The 20,990-nt window shown below is 38.6% G+C and overlaps 1 protein-coding gene across 1 annotated transcript in view; it reads right to left on the minus strand.

Annotated features, from left to right (window-relative positions):
• Positions 1–1,159: 1,159 nt before the first annotated feature.
• PIK3C3 (phosphatidylinositol 3-kinase, catalytic subunit type 3) overlaps positions 1,160–20,990 on the minus strand; it is an 82,657-nt gene continuing 62,826 nt past the window's right edge. Inside the window, exons 24-25 of the mRNA XM_009331537.1 lie at positions 7,286–7,411; positions 1,160–1,932 (exon numbers count right to left, since the gene is read on the minus strand). Of these exons, the coding sequence (XP_009329812.1) occupies positions 1,918–1,932; positions 7,286–7,411 (141 nt within the window). The 3' untranslated portion in view covers positions 1,160–1,917. The remainder of the gene's footprint in view (positions 1,933–7,285; positions 7,412–20,990) is intronic.

Consider the following 20,990-nt stretch of genomic DNA (forward strand, 5'->3'; position numbering starts at 1 on the left):
CCTCTTTGCAAAGTGGAATGTGCTGTAGGATCAGGTTGATGATGCCTTTTGGGTTTTGACAAGGAGTCATCCTTGGCTTGTCTGGTCAACTGGTGCCATATTCTTATGGCCCATGCCATATTCTTTATAATTAGTCTTGGGCAAGGGGAAGAGGAAGTTTTCTTCAACAGAAGAGTTTTCTTCAAAAGAAGAGTTTTCTTCAAAGATCTGGAGGGAAAGTCCTAGAATTTATACAGTGTAAAGGGCTGGGGATCAGGAGTCAAGAACTCAGCCAAATGAAGTGTGGCTACATCATACAAATTAACAAGTTTTGTGAGTACATAGGATGCCCCTTCAAAACAAATTACAGAAGACAATTTTTTTGCAGAATTTTCTTTGAATGTCTGAAAAGTCCATGCTCTCAAAAATACCCTTGTAAGATACCACAAAGTACTGTATGGAGAATGAGTTCACGGGAAATGGAGGCAGTAGAGAAATATGTATTTTTGCCAGATGAAGCAAGACCAAAAAAAGCCCACAAGAAAATGACAATTACTACTTCTCCAAAGAAGAGTCAACTAAAGATAAGAGGTACTATCGTGGCTCCTCTGTGGCATTGTGTTTTGCCAGCAAACACAAGCACTAAGTAACTAGGGCAATACAGTTCCTCTAAGTCACACATACGTGGAAAAAGAGGGGCTGAACCAACGTTGTGCTTAACTAGCAAACTTAGGTAATATGCTGAAATAACTAAGGGCCCATCACAGCCCTCGTGGATTTTCCTCCATCAAAGCACTTCTGGTGTTTGCTAGCAAAAGAAGCACAAAGCAAGACTGACTCACAAATATCAGTCAGATTCAAATCAGTCCTTCTGATTTTTGTAATTGGGAGGGATTTCTTCCTGACTTAAATTATTATTAAAAAAATACAGTAGTATAAGAACACCCTGTGAAGAGATTCACACATTTACGAAGAGCTAATTATATTGTTGATCATTCAAAACAGATTCATTAAGAACTCAACATGTGGCACGAAAGTCATTTCATGAGTGGCCTTATTCCTGCATCAAGCGAACTGAGGAGTGAAAATCCTTGCAAAAAGCCAAGAGTTATGAACATAATCCTCTAGAATGCCATGTCTCAGCAGGTAAGATTAAAAAGACAGAACACCTCAAGACTGCAACAACAAAGAGTTTATTAGAGTCAAGAATATATGATCACTGTACAGAAAACATTCAGAGTTAAAGTGTGAAATACTGAACCACTCACTGTGCATTCCGGTTGCTGAGCCTTTTAGTGACGATTTAATTGGCTGCCTACAGCTGGCTAACTTATCAACAGTTAAAAACATTTTTGTAAGCAGGGAAGAAATGATTGTCCTTTCTAAATGATAACATTGCCCAAGGTGGGAGATAAAGGATCATACGAATTACATTTAAAACTTACTCAAGGAACAAAGTTGGTGGGAAGGGAAGAGAGGAGATTGCCACAGTTTTGTGTTTTCCTGCACCAAGGAACTGCAGCCTCACTGTTGTAACTTTGTACATACTCATGTTCAGTACAGCAATGATTTCTGTTTTTAAATAAGAAAATATATTAACAGGTACAAGAATTTACCCTCAAATCCAGCCTCTTCCAGTTATCTTTGGCTTGAGAGCAAGTTGCTTACTTCAACCTTTGAGGCTCAAACGTTTTCACTGGAAAGAAATGCCATAGTATCTGAGCCCCAAGGATGGTACAAACAACCATTTTCCTTTAAAAAATGGTTGTTTTTAAACCTTCAGTGAACGGAGACTCAAAAAGCTCCTGAGCTCTAAATTCTCCATGCTACCAAACCTGCAGCTTTTGCCTTCCAAAACTGTTTGGTGAAGTCCACAAGGGCTTGAGAAAGTCTTTTTCTTCAGCATTTGCTTGTTTCCAGCACAGGTAGGCAAAAGGCTTATTTTCTCCAATACTAAAAGAAAACAAAAAACACATAGCACAGCATTTATTCAACTTGGTTTACTCTCAAAGAACAAAAGTTATGTGTAAATTGAACTCTGTGTTTAAACCATGGTGAAATGCCTAAAGGCAGGCGATTTTCACAACCCTTCAGGAGAACAAACAGCATGGAAACCAACTCTATCTGCCCCTTGACAAATGGTTTCAGCCAATCTACACAACCCTGCTGGTAGATGTTCCCTATTTTATTTTGGCTTCCAATAGGAGGAAAACAGAAACCCTGTCCTAAGGGAAGGAACTACAGCTGCATTCTGGGATACACTAGCGCTGGGACCACAGCTTGGAAATATCCTAAAGCCACTTCACATTTACAGCTTAATTTGAGTTTGTTCCTAAACAGAGAGCAGCCAACCATTAGTACAACCCTAAATTGTACAGCTACATTTTGGGTGGGACACCCCTCACCAACAAGCCTTCACTTTTATAATCACTGCTTACATGAGCCCTGAATGCAACTGACTTGACTTGTAAATTTACAAGGGAAATAAAATGTGAAATTAGTCACTTCAACTGGAGATTGTTTCCTTCCTCTGCAGAAATAAATAATGCTGCTAAAATGAAAATGACTCTCCAGGGAGAAATGGCTATCCAGTCTTCATTACTATCAACTAAAATTAGTATGCATTTTTTCTCCTCTTGAGCACTATTGTACAACACCATTAACTTATTCTAAATGCTAAATTTATTTACTTTTGAGACAACAGTTTTTTGATAACCATTAAGAAGGAGACAAGTACTACATAAAAAGGTCTGTAAAATATCTGATAAGATTAGAGATGCATTAGAAACTAAACTAAAGGCTTCATAACACAGCTTTGAACGGAACTCAATTTACAATATTGTTACAAAAGAACAATACCAAGCTGATGCCAAAATATCTAGATTGCTTTATCCAAGAGCTTTACTTACTACAGAGTGACATATAGAATGCTGATACACAACAGTTACTATAATAACCAGCCTTATTAAAAAGCTCTTAACTGCTGCAGTAGACAGCACAGATTCCTCGTAGGCCTATTCTGGAGGCAGTAAGAGAATAAATATCTATCGATAAACAAGAAAACATGCTGAAGGGCATTTCAAATGAAAAATTGTGTGGCATTAGGCCAAAATCTGCTGTTTAAGCATGTGTCATAATACCTGTGTGGTGGTGGTGGTTTTGGGTTTTTTTAGACAACTTATTTTACTATTAAGAGCAAGGCCGTTGGAAATTCAATGCAGCATTATACATGAACAAATTGAAAGCTTCAACTGGCCATTGTGTAAGATGACCCCTTTACAGCAAATTCAATGATGCATTAATTGTTCATTTGTTCAACGATTTACAGACTCTGTGAAGACTCCAGCAGCAAATTCTTAAGACCGCCTCAGACAAAAAGGAAAGATAATGATTTTGACTAATGAAGTACTAAATAGAACTAAAAAGTATCCTATCTCACTTGTAATATAAAGAGAATGGACATTAATTACATTTTACTTTGATGGATTTTTTGTAAGTTTAAAAAAAAATAGAGAGCGCTCAGATTCTTAAGACTTGTAAACTGCTAATTAATTTGTGACTATTCTTTTTGTATCCTACTCACACTTATAAGCATCCAGTATTTTTGCAGGGGGAAGCCTGCAAGTGTAATTATTTACAGAACATGAATGAAGGCAATAATCTCACTCCAAAACTAGCAGAAGAATCCTACATCACGTGGAGCCAAGAGATGCCTTAAGCACTCACAAAGCAACACACGGTTGTTTTCATTTTAGGCACCCGATCCCAAAAGTAGAAAGGAAAGCTAAGAGCACATAGGTAGCAAACTCTGCAGCAGCGCATGAGGAGCATTCAGGGCCTCAGGCAAATCAGCCCAAAAGTCTCCATGCTGGAAGCCAGCCTCAGCCAGCTGGAGAGGTAACAACTCCTAAATGAGACAAGTGGATCAGGCCTGCGTTGGTGGCTGTCACATCTGCTTATCTGGTATCCAAAGTGCAACACACACTGTGGGCTTGCTTTTTAACTCCCAAAATACGAATGGAAGATGCAATCGGTGCCTGCTGTTGTATTTATCAGCCTGTTGCTTAGAACACCATTCCTGGGAGCAAGAAGCCTGGGGTTCAAATTCTTGGGTACTTTTAAATATTCTGAACAAATCTGTCCTGTGATTTTAAAAGCAGTTGTAAGTGCTGAAGAAAGGTCAAGCAAGAACAAATCTGAATGCAAGAAGGTCACCTAAATCAAACCTGTAAACTCTGACTTACTAATACAGCTTCACAAATGCAATAACTATTATCTGGGAGAGTCTGGCAGTCACCTAAAACCAGTGAAGTAAAAGACAGGTCTTAAAAAAGTGACTGTCAGTATGTGATTAGAAAAAAGGTCGTCTTGAATCTTTGTAATGGCTTTTTAATTTTTATTTTTTTTTTAACCTCGATGTTAGGCATTTTTCACTTTGTCTCATGAAATTACCATCCTCCATCCTACGATCAAAGTAATCCATAATGAATGACAACAAATTTTGCAACATTTTCATATAATTACAGTCCTTTTTTTCACATCACATAAGAGATCACCTTTATTAAATATATATGCAGATGGAAATGACATTTTTGCTTCTTACCCTGCACTACAGTGCAATTATTCAAAATAAAAATTAAGTTTGCAGGAAACAACAGATTAGTTGGAAGACCTTTAGCAAAATAGCCATAAAAATAGTTCTCAGTTTCTAGCAGAATTTGGTCAGTCTTTTGAAGAAAGAATCAATAAAAAAAACCTGGGATAATGACTGGCATTTCAGATCGGTTTAATTTTTTCTCTCAATTCCATTTCTTGTCATGAGTCTAATACTTAAGGCAAACAGTGTAATATCTTAAATCCCCAATAAACACAAACTAAATGTGTCAGATGGCTTTAAGGAAAAAACATTGCAATTTCAAAGAAAAAATGCTTTTGTGCATACAGTTTTATTCAACATGAGAATTAAACATTTTATTGTCTTACTGTGGCTTGTAGCAGGACAGCACACATACGCGTGGTTAAACATTTCATTCTCCATACTAGATCAAGGGTAAATTTTAATAATAAAAATAGGGGAGACAATAATCTATTGCCATCCCACATCATTAGCAAGAATCAGATAACGCGTGAGGGTGGATGGGACCTCTGGAGATCATTTAGTCCAGCCCCCCCTGCTGAAGCAGGATCAAACACAACAGGTTGCTCAGAACATTGTGCTCTTGGATTTTAAGTATCTCCACAGATGGAGACTCCACTACCTCTCTGGGAAACCCGTCCCAGTGTTTGATTACCCTCACAGTAAAAAAAGTTCTTTATGTTTTGATGAAGTTTCCTATCTTTCAGTTTGTGCCCATTGTGTCTTGTCTTGTCACTGGGCACCATTGAAAGAGTCTGATTCCACCTTCTTTACTCCCTTCCATCAGGTATTTATACACATTGATAAGATCCCCCTGAGCCTTCTCCAGGCTGAACAGTCCCAGCTTTCTCACCCTCTTCTCGTATGACAGATGCTCCAAGCGCTTGATCATCTCCATGGCCCTTTGCTGGACTTGCTTCAGCACGTCCATGTCCCTCCTGTACTGGGGAGCCCAAAAGGGGCACGACGTTCCAGATGCATCTCACATAGCACTGGGTAGAGGGGAAGGATCACCTCCCTCCCCCTGCCAGCAACACTGCCTAATGTGGTCATGGAAGCTGGTGGCTCTTCTTCGCCACAAGATCGCATTGCTACATCATGTGCAACTTGTCCACCAGAACCTTCAGGGCTTTCTCTGAAAAGCTGCTTCCTACCTCATCACCTGCTCCCCTTGCCCGTGCTTGTGCATGGGGTTAGTCCACACCAGGTGCAGTACTTGGCATTTCCCTTTAGGGAACTTCATGAGGTTCCTGTGCGGTCATTTCTCCAGTCTGTGGAGGTCCCTGTGAATGGCAGCACACACTTCTGGTGTATCAACTACTCCTTCCAGTTTTGCATTGTCTGCAAACTTGCTGAGGGTGCACGTCATCCTATCATCCAGGCCATTAATGAAGACATTAAACAATTCTGGCATCAGTACCAACCCTTGGACTACCCCACTAGTGACTGGCCTCCACTTGGAGTTTGTGCCACTGATCACAACCTTCTAATCCCAGCACACCAGCCAGTTTCCAACCCCTGTCAGTGTCCATTTCTCTAGTCTATATTGCTCCGCTTTGTTTATGAGGATATTATGGAAGACAGTGTCAAAGCCTTGCGAAAGTCAAGATAAAGAATACCTACAGCTCTCACCCAGTCCACTGAGCTAGCCATTTTATCTTAGGGGGCTATCAGGCTGGGCAGGCATGATTTCCCTTTTGTAAATCCATGCTGACTACTGCCCTTCACCTTGAATCCATTCTGCAGGTGCAGATCTGTAGGTAGAGCAGAAGCCTTCCCTCCTAATACCAGAAGTCTCAAGGTTCCAGCCGTCACCATCCTGGGAGTCTCTATTTCCTAACTCGATGAGCACAATGTATTCTTGCTCCTCCTTCAATGCAGCTGGAGGTTCAGGCTCTTCTGTCTCCAAGGTCTTGGGGAAGATCTGGTCAACCTCTTTCTTGTCAGGCCTGATACTGTGCAGTTTGCTGACCTCCTCCCTCAGCTCCTTTACTTGGTGATGGAGATGTGCCACCACTGCACACCTCCTGCAAGCAAGGAGCCCAATTCCCACGGCCCCAGCAAGAGGTCTCAGCCACCCCCTACATCCCCAGATCTCAAAGACTGCATTCTCCCTCGGGAACTCCCATCTGTGTTGAGGCCTCTGACATAGGGGATAGCTGCTCATGTAGCCGCTGAGGACCACATTCTGTGGCACACTGTCAACACTGCAGAGGATGTGGATGCTGTTATGAGCAGAGTTCCTGGCCCCTGCTGTGCAAGCTGCCGTGTCTGTTAATGATCAAAATAACTACGTGGAATGCACAGTTGAGGAAGTCTAGCAAAGGTAGGAAAGAAAGGAAGTTTATCCTCACTCATTTACTTTGGGAATGAAAGCTAATGAAGTTCTGGATCCTTCCCTCAGAACTCCAGCTTTCCAATCTGCAGTTCTTATCCTTGGCAATACAACCAGTTACATCCCACTTAGCGTGCTTGCTAAGGTGCTTTAAAGAATTTTCTAGGACCACTAAGAGCTTGCTCTCCAGTCCTGGCAGCAAGAACACACTTTTAACTTGTTGGAAAATGAATTAAAAACATCATAAACAATGAAGTTAAGTCTTGAACTTACCACTTGCCACCTCTCACCTTACTCAGCTTTCACAGAGACCACCAACAGAGAAGATATCTCACCTGTGCAAACTTGTGTATCTGCTCCACCACAGCTGCAAAGAGGGCATGGACACTTTCATCAATTAGGCTCTGCATATAATGGACAGCTTCTTCATCAGACAGGTCCAAACGAAACTTGTCCTGCACCTGGAATGGGAGCAGAGATGACAAAAATTAATTCAATTCAGCAGTTAAAACATACATTATTCTATCTGAACTATACAGTAGCAGACATAATGACTTCAGTTATGGAAGTTTAGTAGCAAATTTCTTTTTTACGTTACAGCAGATAATTGGAAATTTACGACGTTATGTAAAATGCCTGTTTTTAACTGTTTCATAAAAATGAGTATTTAGATAATCTAGAAACAGCCCCCTACACCTCATCCCCCCAACTAATAATTTCAAAGCTCAAGGCCAGAAAGTCAAGAGAAGTATCTGGACGTAAGAGTTTAAACAGAACTAAAATGCTATGAGAAAAAGAGAAAATACTCAACATTCACTAAACAAGAATGAAATACCACTTGAGAAAGAACACACAACTTTGAATATTAAATACAAAGTTGGAAGAGTCTGGATTATCCTAACCATTTTTGAAAGTACGTAAACACTTCCTTATTCTAAGCTTATTTTCAGATAAAATTGTCTTTCAGAAACTGTAAGGCTATTAATTAAAGAATACAGAAATACAGGAAGGGGCAAGCAAATCAACCCTGTCAAAACTGACCTTTATACGGCAGGTGAGAATTTAATTAACTTTTGTTATATCCACCATCCATGTACAGTTGGTTGGAGACACTGCTACCCCTTACATTGTTTTTTCTTTGACAGCAACGTATTTTAACTATTGTACCAATAACACATTTTACTTAATACTTGCAATTTGTATATGAATTTAAAGCTGAAAGCATTATAATTAAGAATACAGCAACAACATCTATACTTTTCTATTTCAGCCTTGGCAAAGCCTTGACCCATGAATATTTACAAAGGTGGAGTGGATGCCTTTCTGTGAATTCCAACTAATTCCACGGCAATTGTTCAGAACTGCTCCAGATGGCAACATTTCACAAGCACTGTTACCACAGACATTCCTTTGGTAATACTCATAAAACCTCTGTACACAGAACTGACAAGAGCTTAAACAGATCTTTAGGGGCGGGGGATATAAAAAGATTTTGCTTTACAAGACCCAAGTAAATTTTGCAGACATGCCTTATCCCTCACAACATTTATGAGAGGCAGATGCATAAATAAGCATTTTGGATGAGTGCAAATAATCTGATGCATGGATCTGAGGAATTGCTACAGATATCAAAATTTCACTTTCTAAGTTTTCTGAAGTGCTGGCTGTGAAGCAAGGTCTGCATATAGGAATGGCAAGTGTTCATGTTCTCTCTTAAAAAAAAAATCACTACTTTTTTGGATAACAATGCTAACTTTGGGTGCTCAATTTGGAAAACCATTTGTGCTGTTTAAGACCTCCCAGCGAGTCCACAATCTCTCAGAATTAAGGAGTCTAAGATCCCAGCATTCTCTAGTCAATCCTATCCCCAAAGTTTAAAACTACTAGTCACCTTGCAAAGTAGTGCTGATCACAACATGAAAATTGCCCAGCAAATTCACATTACTTACAGAAAATTAATTGCTGCCATCTCATCACGCACTTTATTCTCATAAAGATAAATTTCAAATGATGCGAGCTCTTGTGGAGACCATCATATTCATTTACTTCAGTCTCTTTCATAATGAGCTAGGTAAAATTGTATCAAACAATTTTTGCATCAAGTATGTAACTTCTAGTTTATCTGTGAGAATCTCTTTTATGGAGTCTTTATCCTGAAACAGAATGCTTCACATTCTAGGTAAATTGTTTCAGTGATTAATTGCCCTATTTAACAATTGTGACTTATTTCCTATCTGAATTTTTTCCAATTCTGATCTCAAACAGTTGAGCTCATTAAAACTTTTTACATTAAAGAACTGTCCATCAGAAATCTCTCTCATGTAAGCAAATATCAAATGATTTAAGTTGCTTCTTCACCTTCTTCTGGATATGACTAAGGAGACTGACTGTAAGACAGAATCAAGTCTTTCCTGAACATTTTCCATATGTTCACTTTTTTTAAGCATTGACAAAAATGCAAGCCAAATTATTTCAACAATGTTCTTAATAAGGTCGTATTTGTGAGATGATACTACCTTCTCTTCCCATTTTGTATTCTTTCTATGCACCAGGGATACCGCATATGCAACCACCCTCTTTATGACAGCAAAATACTCCGAGATTTCAGTTTAGTTTTACTCTGCATTCTTTTCAAAGGCATTGTATTCCAGAATAGTGCCCTTCAGCGCTACAATAAAAAGCATGTTAGCCTGCCAAATATGGAAAGATAACGCCGCTTCACTCAAAATACTGTTATAACTCTGTTGCTGATATGTTTGAAGTAAGCATAAATTGAGTTTTTCCTCAACTTCCCCTCAAAAAGAAGTTTGATCGATATGAAAGAATAGATTAAGCCAAAAAAGTTCAAACTCTCAAGGAAGCAAGTACCAGGGAGAGATTTGGAAAATATTTCAGGCTAATATTATAGAATTTTTATCTTCATAAGAAACATGATGAGAAGGAAGTTTATTATCTCCCACAGACATATCAGGATTTTGACAGCCAATGAAGCACACAGTAGAATCCAACTGAATTTAATGGACTCTTCACATGCTTGCCATTATGCACAGGCTTAAATACCTCCCCAAATTAGAGCACAGACTTCTATTAGATCTATTTTCACGCTTGTAGAAAAGGTGATGTTAATGAGTATTCAGCAAAATTGCTAACTGCAGTTTAAAAAAAAAGAAGTATCACTGTAACGCTCTTTTACACAACTCTAGTAATCAAACACTTCAGCGATCTTCTAATTTGTTCATAGAAGAACTTCTCTGTTCTGAACTACTAGACTGAAAGTCTTGCAGTTAGTGATGTTAAGATGAAGGTCCATTCTATGGAATTAATAACTATTTAAACCCACCTCCCACCTTCCCCAGGAACAGACTGGCACGCTGATACATGTGGGAAGAAATTTACCCACAGTTAGACCTTAAAATCAGTTTGCAATTAACAGCAGGATCAAATGCTGCCAAATACTAGATCTTTGCATGAAAGTTTTTCAGCACTGCAATTAAAATTGACTGCTGCAACCTAGCCGAGAAGGAACACGGCGAGATGACAAATTACCTCTTGAGCTGCAACAGCAGCAAGAAGATTAATATACATTGACTTATGGTTCTTGTAACAAAACCAACAGTAATTCTTATTTGAAATCTCTGAGTTCCAAAGTAAACCATGTATTCTGAAAGCCAATGGTTTCTCACAGAGGAGATGTAATTAGGAAAAGATTTCTGCATGGTGTTAAAAAAAAAAAAAGTGATGAACACGCTCATTCTACACACTTGGGAAGAACGGCAACCACGAAGGCATCAAAAACGTCCCACCTGAATTATTCACTCAGAGTTCTCACTTTGGCATTAAATTAAGTGCATCTTGTTAGTTTAGTCATTAGTATTTGTCAAAGAGAAAAGAAATAAACTTGATGAATCTGGTTAAACTTCTGCTTTGTTCCCAGAAAGGAAAGTTTTAAACCCCACACCGTATACACACATGGATTTTTAACATCAGGTCTCAACAGCAGCATTTGAATGTTTAAGGATGAAAAGGTCGGATAAAGAACTAGAGAGTCCATGAAGATACTGCCATTCAACTTTAAGGTTTCAAGTTGTCCACCTCCTATCCCCCTGCACAGACGATAGTTTAGTAATAAAGCGTAAAAGAACAGGAATGCGTAGTTATATGAATCTGCATGACTAGAATTTTTATTATACTTTAGTTAAATTTGAAGTATCCTGCAAGAAAGCTACTGTCAGTTATGATAGAGCTTAGTTTTCAAAGAAAAAAAAAAAATCAAAATCAAAAGGGGAAGAGGCCATAAAGAGAAACCACGAGAGACAGTTCAGAAGAAAATATGGGGGGGCGGGGGTGAGGGAAGAAGCATTTAAGTATAAATTACTTGGAGCTGAACTGGTGATGAGAATAGAAAAAAAGCTGGTCATCACTTGCTGCAGAATCACACAGAGGATGGAAACTTAGCAAGGTAACAAGCCCAGACAGGGAAAAAAAATGTATTTTACAGTAAAACCATCAAGACATACTACTTTGAACCATGATTATCCCATCTAAAATTACAGGTTTATCAACTACAGTTGAAACAAACACAAGAGAAAAGCATACAAGAGGAGGAAGTGGATACCTAGTAGCTCCCTCACCTTCCAGCAGTATGCCAAAACAATACAATAACATATAGTGGGGTTTTGGTGGTGTGTTTTTGTTTTCCTGCAACTGATATATATCAAAGGTCTTCATACATTCCATTACTGCTGCCCCGTGCAGTGAATTTCTCAGTATCTGGAGAGATTGCAGATTAAAGCATTAACTAAAAGATCACCTTCTTTTAATGTAAAGATGAACTTATACAGCACGTATTTTTAATATGGTCTAAAACTGCATTTACGCATTTTATTTATAATCAGGTCACAGTTTACAGATACATTACTATGCTTTCTAAAATAGTTTAAACATAAGGATTAAGGTGCTAAGATAGGGTAGGGTGGGGGGTGAAATAACAAAACCAGACATCAGTTTTGACTACACTTTTGCTGAAAAAACCCAACCAAACAAAACCATCAACCCCCCAAAAAACCCCAAAACACAAACACCCTGTGAGACTCCAGTCAAAATTAGAATTAACTTCCTCTCTTCCTCCACCTGCCAAAACCAAACAAAACGCCTCAACCCAAAATCAAGTGGTCATGTCACCCATCTATTGTAAAAAAAAAAAACCCAGGATCCTATAATGACACAGCCTGATCAGAGCAAACACTAACTAGAATCCCACATCTTAAATTCTGGGGTAAGTAAAGGAAGTCCCATACCACAAATGTTGTTATGGGGAAGTAGAACATCATGAGAGATAAGACTGCAGTAGAAATTAAACTATTTCATGGAAAACACTGATATTTCCTACCAAAAAAAAACCCCAAACAAACCCCCCAAAAAACCAAACCCCAAAAAACATGTTTTAAAGATATGAAATTTCAAAACCTGTAAACTTGATGCATATTTACATCTGATGTGACATTTCACTAGAAAAAGGGAAGTTGTAAAGTTAAAAGGGAACTTGTAAAGTTAACTGAGCGGGAAAGAGCATAACATCTACAAGAATAATGGGCAGTGTTAATCGCCGGTAAACTCGCACTTCATTTTTGCTTGAAGTGTCTTCAAGGAGAACGAAAAAGATCATCATTTCAAAATGGTATCAAACAGGTTGTATGAAGCTGATTTCATGGAAAACTTCCAGTCAGGCCCACAGAGCTGCGTATGATATACAAACCAAGATGGCAATAAAGAGGAGAGGAGATACTCAAGAAAACCCTAATCATCATGTTAAAAACTGCAGTTAAAGGTCTGAGATAACGGCAGGCCTGTGTCTGCATTCAGTTGAATGAATCTCCAGGTTTACCCTTCTCCCTTTTGGTATTTCGTATTCTTGGTAGCGCGACAGGCTTAGGATTGAGAGATCATACACAAACCCAGTTGGGAATAGTGCTAATGCAGGTAAGTGCACTTCATTGCAAAGTTCCAAGATTTTCACTTAGGCTTTTTGCTCCTTAACCTCAGGATTGCCCTTTTCCTCTCACCAAAGAGTGGATTTGTATGGATTTTTTATGCCTTTTTTTTGTCCTCAAGTTTGACCTGCTGTACAGTATAGGCCATAGCTACCCTTGCATTAAACTCAGGAATTTTTCTTTTTTAGTAGCAAGCATCTTCTCACTGCTAAAACATTACCTAAAATGGATTAGGTAGTTAAGGCTCAAGGTTAAGATAGGCTTTTTAGAAATTCTTAGAACTAAATAACTAAATAACTAAAATCTTAGTTATCCAAATCCATACTTCATGAACATGTCTAGCTGTGTTTCTCATAATTACTGAAGAAGGCAGTAATCATTTTGAGCTAGCAGATCACATGTACATATGAGAACCCTTTCTCAATCCTATTTACTTCTCAGACTATTTGCAAGTCAGCCGTTCCGAAGACTGCTGGCTGCTCAAGTATTTATCTTTTCAGCAACATTAAACAGCACTGCTTGTGTTTTCTATGACTACTAGCTACATAATTTTATCACTCCAATATGGGATTGCTCATTGCAAAGTCAGCTACTTCAATTTAAGAGAAACTTCAGTGTCCTTTTTCATTGGGTCATAATATGCATTGGATGTAAGTAAGCACCCTGACTACTACTAAAACCACAGAAAAAAAATCAGTTGGTAGCCAAAAAAGACAACAGCAATATTTAGTGGGGTTTTCATTATTATTTTTACTATTTTGCCTTATAATTGTTACCGACAGTCAGCATTCAATGTTCATGAAGCAGAAATTGGCATTAAATTCTTGGCTTAACCCTTATCACATTTCATCTTTTTCAGCAAAAGGCTCTCTTGCTTTCCATGTTGCTTGCAGTCCAAACAGCTCACTGTACAAACTACTCAGATGCTCTATTTGCATGAACAATTTTATTTGAAAGACTACTCTGACAACAGCTTTTGCTTTCAAGGCTTTGATTTGAACAAACTGCAGTTTCTAAACAAGTTGTGCAGGCTTGTTTTTATTTTTATTTTTTTTTAATAGAATCATAGAATAGTTTGGGTTGGAAGGGACATTTAAAGGTCATCTAGTCCAACCCCCCTGCAATGAGCAGGGACATCTTCAACTAGATCAGGTTGCTCAGAGCCCCGTCCAACCTGACCTGGATCAATCCCTTCATCCCCCAGCCTGGATTGATACCAGGGGTTGCCCTGACCCAGGTGCAGGACCCTGCACTTGGCCTTGTTGAACCTCATGAGGTTCACACGGGCCCATGTCTTGAGCTTGTCCAGGTCCCTTTGGATGGCATCCCGTCCCTCTGGTGTGTTGACCGCACCACTCAGCTTGGTGTCATCTGCAAACCTGCTGAGTGTGAAGCCGGAAAAGCTGTTAGTGAAGCCAGTTAAAGATGTTAGTGAACATCTCTAAATTGAACTTCCATTAAAATAATAAATTCAGCTGCTGCCATATGCAAAGATGATACTGTTCCAGCCCAGATTTCATCATATTGGCCAAAAACTTCTAATCAAATAGACTGCATGATAAAAAGGAACAGGAGCTTTTTATCACACTCTGTTCATGTTGTGATGTTTATTCCATTTTTTTAAAATTTTGAAATTAATTAATATACATGCAAAATCAAGAGCCTAGAAACAGAAAAGCTGGGTGTGCAGCTGCAGTGTCATTACCCAAAGGGACAGAAAGGGCAAAATAAGCTCCATGTCAATATGACACTTTTATAAAGAATAAACCTCCTCAGAGCAGCAAGCAAATATAAATACCAAAACAAACAGACTGAGACCAAGGAAAAATGAATTTATTTCTCCTAAAAAAGTAAATTTCCTCTTGGCATTAATAAATCTCAGAAATATTTCCTAGCTCCACCTTTTAACAAATACTTGCATTTTCAGTCAGGTGAAAAAGGACAGATATCCACTGCCTAAAAAGGCATGTCAAGCATCGAATTAGAAGTCCTTTCCCTTTCGCTAACTTGTGAACTCAACTCTCAATTATCCATTGACTGACTCCTGGGGAAAGAGCACAGGGAGTTTTACTACAAACCAGATGAAGAAAATGGCAAAGTTAGCTCAGGCTTAGAAACAAGCTAGCTCAGAAATTCTTTCTGTACCTCAAGTCACACTGTATCTCTGCTTCAGCTTTTCTAGCTGTAGAACAAGAATCATCTTACTTTAATATGTTTAATGTAAAAGGAACATTTATACTACTCATTTTCTTGTCAAGTGGGATAAGACCTAGTCAATATTTGCAGACTTGGAAACACAGAGGGTGCTCTCAGTGTTACACTCTGTAAGAAGAAAATTCTCCACTCTGCTGAGTGGTTTGAATTTAGCCTTTTCCTGCGTATACCCAAAGGCACTATCAAAACTGAATGGGGCTACTTTCACAAATGACAGTTACCTACTGCTTGCTGGAAGCCAGGTATTTGTGCTGTCTACGTTCACAATAACCTTGCCTGTAAATGAAACAGTTGCAGCATCTTTGCAGCACCTTCTTTAATCAATGGGCACCTGAAACACAGCTCAGTCAATTAGGACACTGTCCTTCAATGCCTGCCGAGTTCTTTGGGCGCCAATGAATCACCGGTCCCTGATGTTTTCTAATTTAAAGGTCAAATTTGCTATGAAGGACAGATAGAAACCATCTGGCTTTCCTGTAGAAAAATCAAAAGCTTTTTTTGTTAGGATGTGACAATGCTGAATACATTAGCTACATCTGAAGAGTGATGGTCTACCAATTCCTTATGCAAAACTGGCTATATAATTGACTCCAGATTTTAGTCATTACTACTAAAATTTATAGCACTGGCTAATTTAGAAAAGCCCAACAATTAGCAATTAGCATTGTAGCTTTACTGGAAATAAAAAAGCAAGTAGCACTGGCAAGGAGAAAAAAAAAAAAGGTGTTTGTGGGAAATGTTCATTTTATTATCAGTTATGCATTGACAAGTCAACATAAAGAGATCTCAGCCAAGCCCTTCTCCTGAAAACTGAGAGGTGGAAAAGAGTAAGCGAAGAATGGAAAATTTAAAGGCCATTACCTCAGAGGCCTCAGAAAGGGAGAGGCAAACTAGGGAGAATCTTCCACCACTATTCAATTTAATTTCATTTTGTGACATTTTTGAGCCAAAGTGGGTTTTCAGAAAAGCCTAAATCAGAGGGTGGCAGCAGCATGGTGTCATGAACCATGAGGTGCAGCACACTAGACTGACAGTTTTCTTTATAAATAGTATGGAGAGGACAAAAGGAGATGAAAGGATAAAAAGGACAACTAATTTCAGGCTCTGCAGCTACTTTTTCTTGGTCAAAAATGGACAAACGTTTTACTGTTAAACAAAACACCAAAACTTTGAAGAGGGTTCCTATGGTTTTGAGGATGGGGAAAATTTTGTGTACTTGGTAATCACCGTTTTCTGGGTTTCTCTCTGGAGAAAAGTAGTGATCGAAACTGGAGCGAGGGAAGTGAGTCACTAAAACAAGCTTTTCTTACAATGGAAAGGTACTAGCCAATTTATCTAGTAATACTGGATATACATGCTGAAAGTGGATAGCTGGTTGAAAAACCATTTTTCTGTACACTCTCAAAGAACAGTTGTGACACTTCAAACAGAGCTTTTTTTGTTTTCAGGCCAATGCTGACTAACTCATTTTCAGTCCAATTTTAGGTGTGAGAATGCATCATTAAGGTCAGCACTGATTTAATTTCTGAAAACAAATGTTATGCAAAGCAAGAAGGTACTGCCACATTTTGGTATGCTCTAAATCCGCATTGGTCAATGAAGTCAGCGGGAGTTTCTGGTTCTTTTCACACTAACAGGAAGACAATATCCATATTGTCATCTTTCTCCAATAAGTAAAATCAGTTTGTGTAGAGCTTGTTCTCTTTTGAACAAGAATAATATGAAAGTACTTTCACAGATGACAAGAACAGAGCACCCAGCTCTGCTTACACCATCCTGTGCCATAAGCCATGTCAAACAGGTGTAAATCTATACTTATTTTTACAGAAGTTGTACCTGACACACACTGCTGTTTCAATTTTGCCTTGACTCGATACATATTTCTCCCAAGAAATTTCACAACTATTGGACAGAAAGACACCTGGACAATATGCTTTCAGTTAGATTTTAAGCTTGATTATACAACTACATTCTGCCAGTTAGCTCCTTGGGATGTAACACTGTTACTGGAAGGTAGATAGTATTTTGGCAAAAACAGTCTTCAACTATAAAGATCCTGCCTTCCCTTTCCTTCCTCAGGTTAGTAATAATATTCCTTAAGAGTGCTTTCCGCACTCAGACTTTCCTAAAAAGTCTCATTTAACATACCAGTCTGAAATTCTTAAAAAAGTAAATTAAAAAAAAATCACAATTCAAATCATCCAATGCCTCACTGAAGAGGACGTGTTCCACACAATACTTTCTTTCATGATCTTACTTTGTTTCCTGACATGTCTGAACATATGAAAGTCGAAGGATTGCCGACTTCCAACCATCTTTGGTTGGAACTAGTGAGCATCCTGTTATAATACACATATACCACAGGAAGCAACAGAAGAGAGCACAAGAAATCAAGCCGTACAAAATGACAGTAGTATTCTTTATCCTATTTCAATTTATTTTACTCAAGCCATCATTATCATATGGTACATGTAAAGTTTCTTTTTAGTTGTATATGTATATCACTACAAAAATTAAACCCTCGTTCTGGCTCTAAAAACTCAGTAGATTACTTTCTGAAAGTTTAGAAAAGGGGAACACCAAAAATATTTCCAAAGGCGGCTTTACTCGCTAGCATGTTTTTACATCTTACTGTATTTTTCACCAGCAGGCAGACATTTCCCGCAACATAAAGCACCTCTTGCCTATCAGAAGTGAGGAGGACACATTATGTCACCTTGTGATGCTAAAGATTAGACTGGAACTTGAGCTACCATCTAACATCACAATGCTTTCCCTTTGAGGAATCAAAACTGTGACTGTCAAAGAAAAATCTTTCTTCAGAAATAATCTTTAGAATAATTCATGCCTACTTGGTAACAGCAGTATAGCTGCACCTACTGAAAAATTCCAATATCAAAGATCTCTATGCCAAACGACTTGTGCGCCAAAATAATTGAAGTATAATACTCTTTTCAGTAAGCATTCCTTTGTTTAAAAACAAGAAAATTCTTTTTTTTCCCTACTGTATATTTTTTTTTGTAGTTTAATCATAAACTAGTATTCCGATTTATCACCAAATTTAGATAAAGGTAACCTATCTAGTTACCTCTGTGAGATTAGAGCCTCACTGGCTCACCAGCCCCCTAAAGCAAAAATGAGGGTTCTACAAAACAAAGACAGTATTACTGCAGCACCAATAAGGAAAATGCTGGCTATGAACTTCCACCTACACTATTAAGGAGGATACCTTCTGAGATAGAGAAACATTTGCAAATCTCCACCTTTGTCTTCCATGAAAGTGGTATCACAGTTGAAATGGCTATTGACTTGACTCACACATCAAAGGTAATTTAATTTTACAGGTCAGTCCAAAACGGATCTTTAGCTAATTTGAGCCTGTTGAAATATATATGGATTTTTTGTTTAAAGCTTTAAGAAAAAAAATAAAAATCAATTGAGATGCTGAAAGCATTTATGCAATTTTCCTACAAGGTACAGTATTATTTGTTAAATGACTGAACAAACTTGTCACTCAGCCCAAGAGATGCAAGACACCTTATTCCTTTTTTATTAGTACTAACAAAGCTCATAATTGATTTGAGACAGGCTAATGGGCATTTGTCCTGGTTTTGGCAGGGATAGAGTTAATTTCCTTCCTAGTAGCTGGTACAGTGCTGTGTTTAGGACTTAGGGTGAGAACAATGTTGATAACACACCGATGTTTTAGTTGTTGCTAGGTAGTGTTTACACTAGTCAAGGACTTTTCAGCTTCCCAAGCTCTACCGACTGAGAAGGCTGGGGGTGCACAAGAAGCTGGGAGGGGGCACAGCCAGGACAGCTGACCCAAACTGGCCAAAGGGATATTCCATACCATGGGACGTCATGCTCAGTATATAAAGCTGGGGGAAGAAGAAGGAAGGGGGGATGTTCAGAGTGATGGCGTTTGTCTTCCCAAGTCACCGTTAGGCATGACGGAGCCCTGCTTTCCTGGAGATGGCTGAACACCTGCCTGCCGATGGGAAGGAGTGAATGAATTCCTTCTGTTGCTTTGCTTGTTTTCAGGCCAAATGCGCAGCTTTTGCTTTACCTGTTAAACTGTCTTTATCTCAACCCACGAGTTTTCTCACTTTTACCCTTCCGATTCTCTCCCCCATCCCACTCTGGGGGAGTGAGCAAGCGGCTGCGTGGTGCTCAGTTGCCGGCTGGGGTTAGAATTTATACGAAAACAAGTTTTCTAACACATTATTTAAAAAAACAACAGTGACCTATTCACCATTCTATAATGGGTAAGACGATTCTGATCCTATTCCATTTACAGCTGAATTGCTAACTGTTTTTTTAAAAGCAAAAAAGTAAAAAAATCGAGAACTACAGAAAACTATTACTGTCATAGGAGCTTTGAACATAGTTGTATGCATCCAGTAGATCATAATGTCAACAACTGTTCACCTTCTCTTTAGAGATCCCGTTACGATGTATTATTTTTGCACAAATTCCAGGAGTATATTCAAAGGACAATTTTTTAAACCAAAAGGACCAAACCTGAACAGTTAACAGGAGTTAAAAACAGCTGAGCTGCCACAAAAAATGAGAGTTTATATAAAAGAACAATAGCTAGGGGAGGGCTGAAAAGTCTATGAGTTAGAAAGAAAATATTTATGAACAAGCTAGACAGTTTGGTTATCTTTCTCATAATACCTTAGTGTGTGGGTTTTGTTTTTTTAAAGGAACAAACACACTGTTAAATGAACTTACAGAATGCGGGGAAAATAAAATCTTTTCCTCTCAAAACATTTGAAAATGTGAAAGTGATTTGCATTCCTTAACAGAAATACTTGCCTTACTGGTTCAGTTCTAGCTCTTTTCACATTTTAAAGCCTCTGTGAACAGACAGACTTGAACTTACCATGACGGTAAAAGTCACAGTTCACCAAGCTGCAGCGTTGTCAGAGATCCGTATCCCAATAACTAATTGCTGCATTTGATCTAATAGCAATCCGTCATATAACAACTAAGCTGACGTTCTCTTCGTGCAAAGAAGGCACTATTATCTGTACTTTGTAAGGGAATTTATAAGTAACCACATTGATCTAATACATAGCTCTTAGAACTTCCTTTTAGATTTTGCTTCCTTCCATGATCTCCAATCAGATACAATATAAGCATGCTTTACATAATCTTGATTTTTAACTACTGTACATCAGTGAACCGTAACATACTTAGCAGCTGTAGAAAAGACTTGTTTGCTTTCAATTCTGTATCTTGATTAGTTATTTCGATAAAATTATATGGAAAATTTATGTAGAGTAAGAGAGCTTTAGAAGTGTCTGAAATACTTAAATGCTGTTACATTAGAACAATCCTTTACAAATATTTTACAGAATCTGACATCCTATTACCATTAATTACAGAAAGCAATATACCCTGGGACAGCGCTTCTACAGACGTTACCAACATAAAATATGATGCCAAGATCCTAATAAGAAACAAGGATACCGCATGTTAATTGGCAGGGAACACTGGGAGACTCAGTTTGATAAAAAGTGTCAGAGCTCATGAGAGAGCATTCAAGGCAAGAATGAACAATATCATGTCAAGTGATGGTGAACTCTGGACAGAGATGAGTAAGACAGGAGACAGATATGGGGCCCTGGAACTTTAGGGCCAGGCAAATGAGGATGTGGACGAAGGTCCTTCCAGGGGGTTGCCCAGGGTGAGGCAGTCAGCCCCACGCATTATGACTGCCTCTGCCAAGAAAAAAAGGAGGGTGACTGTCATAGGCGATTCCCTTCTGAGGGGAACAGAGGGCCCTATATGCCAACCAGACCCGTTCCACAGGGAAGTCTGTTGCCTC

This window comes from Pygoscelis adeliae, unplaced genomic scaffold (assembly GCF_000699105.1).
Source record: "Pygoscelis adeliae isolate BGI_AS28 unplaced genomic scaffold, ASM69910v1 Scaffold68, whole genome shotgun sequence".
In the NCBI taxonomy this organism is placed as follows: domain Eukaryota; kingdom Metazoa; phylum Chordata; class Aves; order Sphenisciformes; family Spheniscidae; genus Pygoscelis; species Pygoscelis adeliae.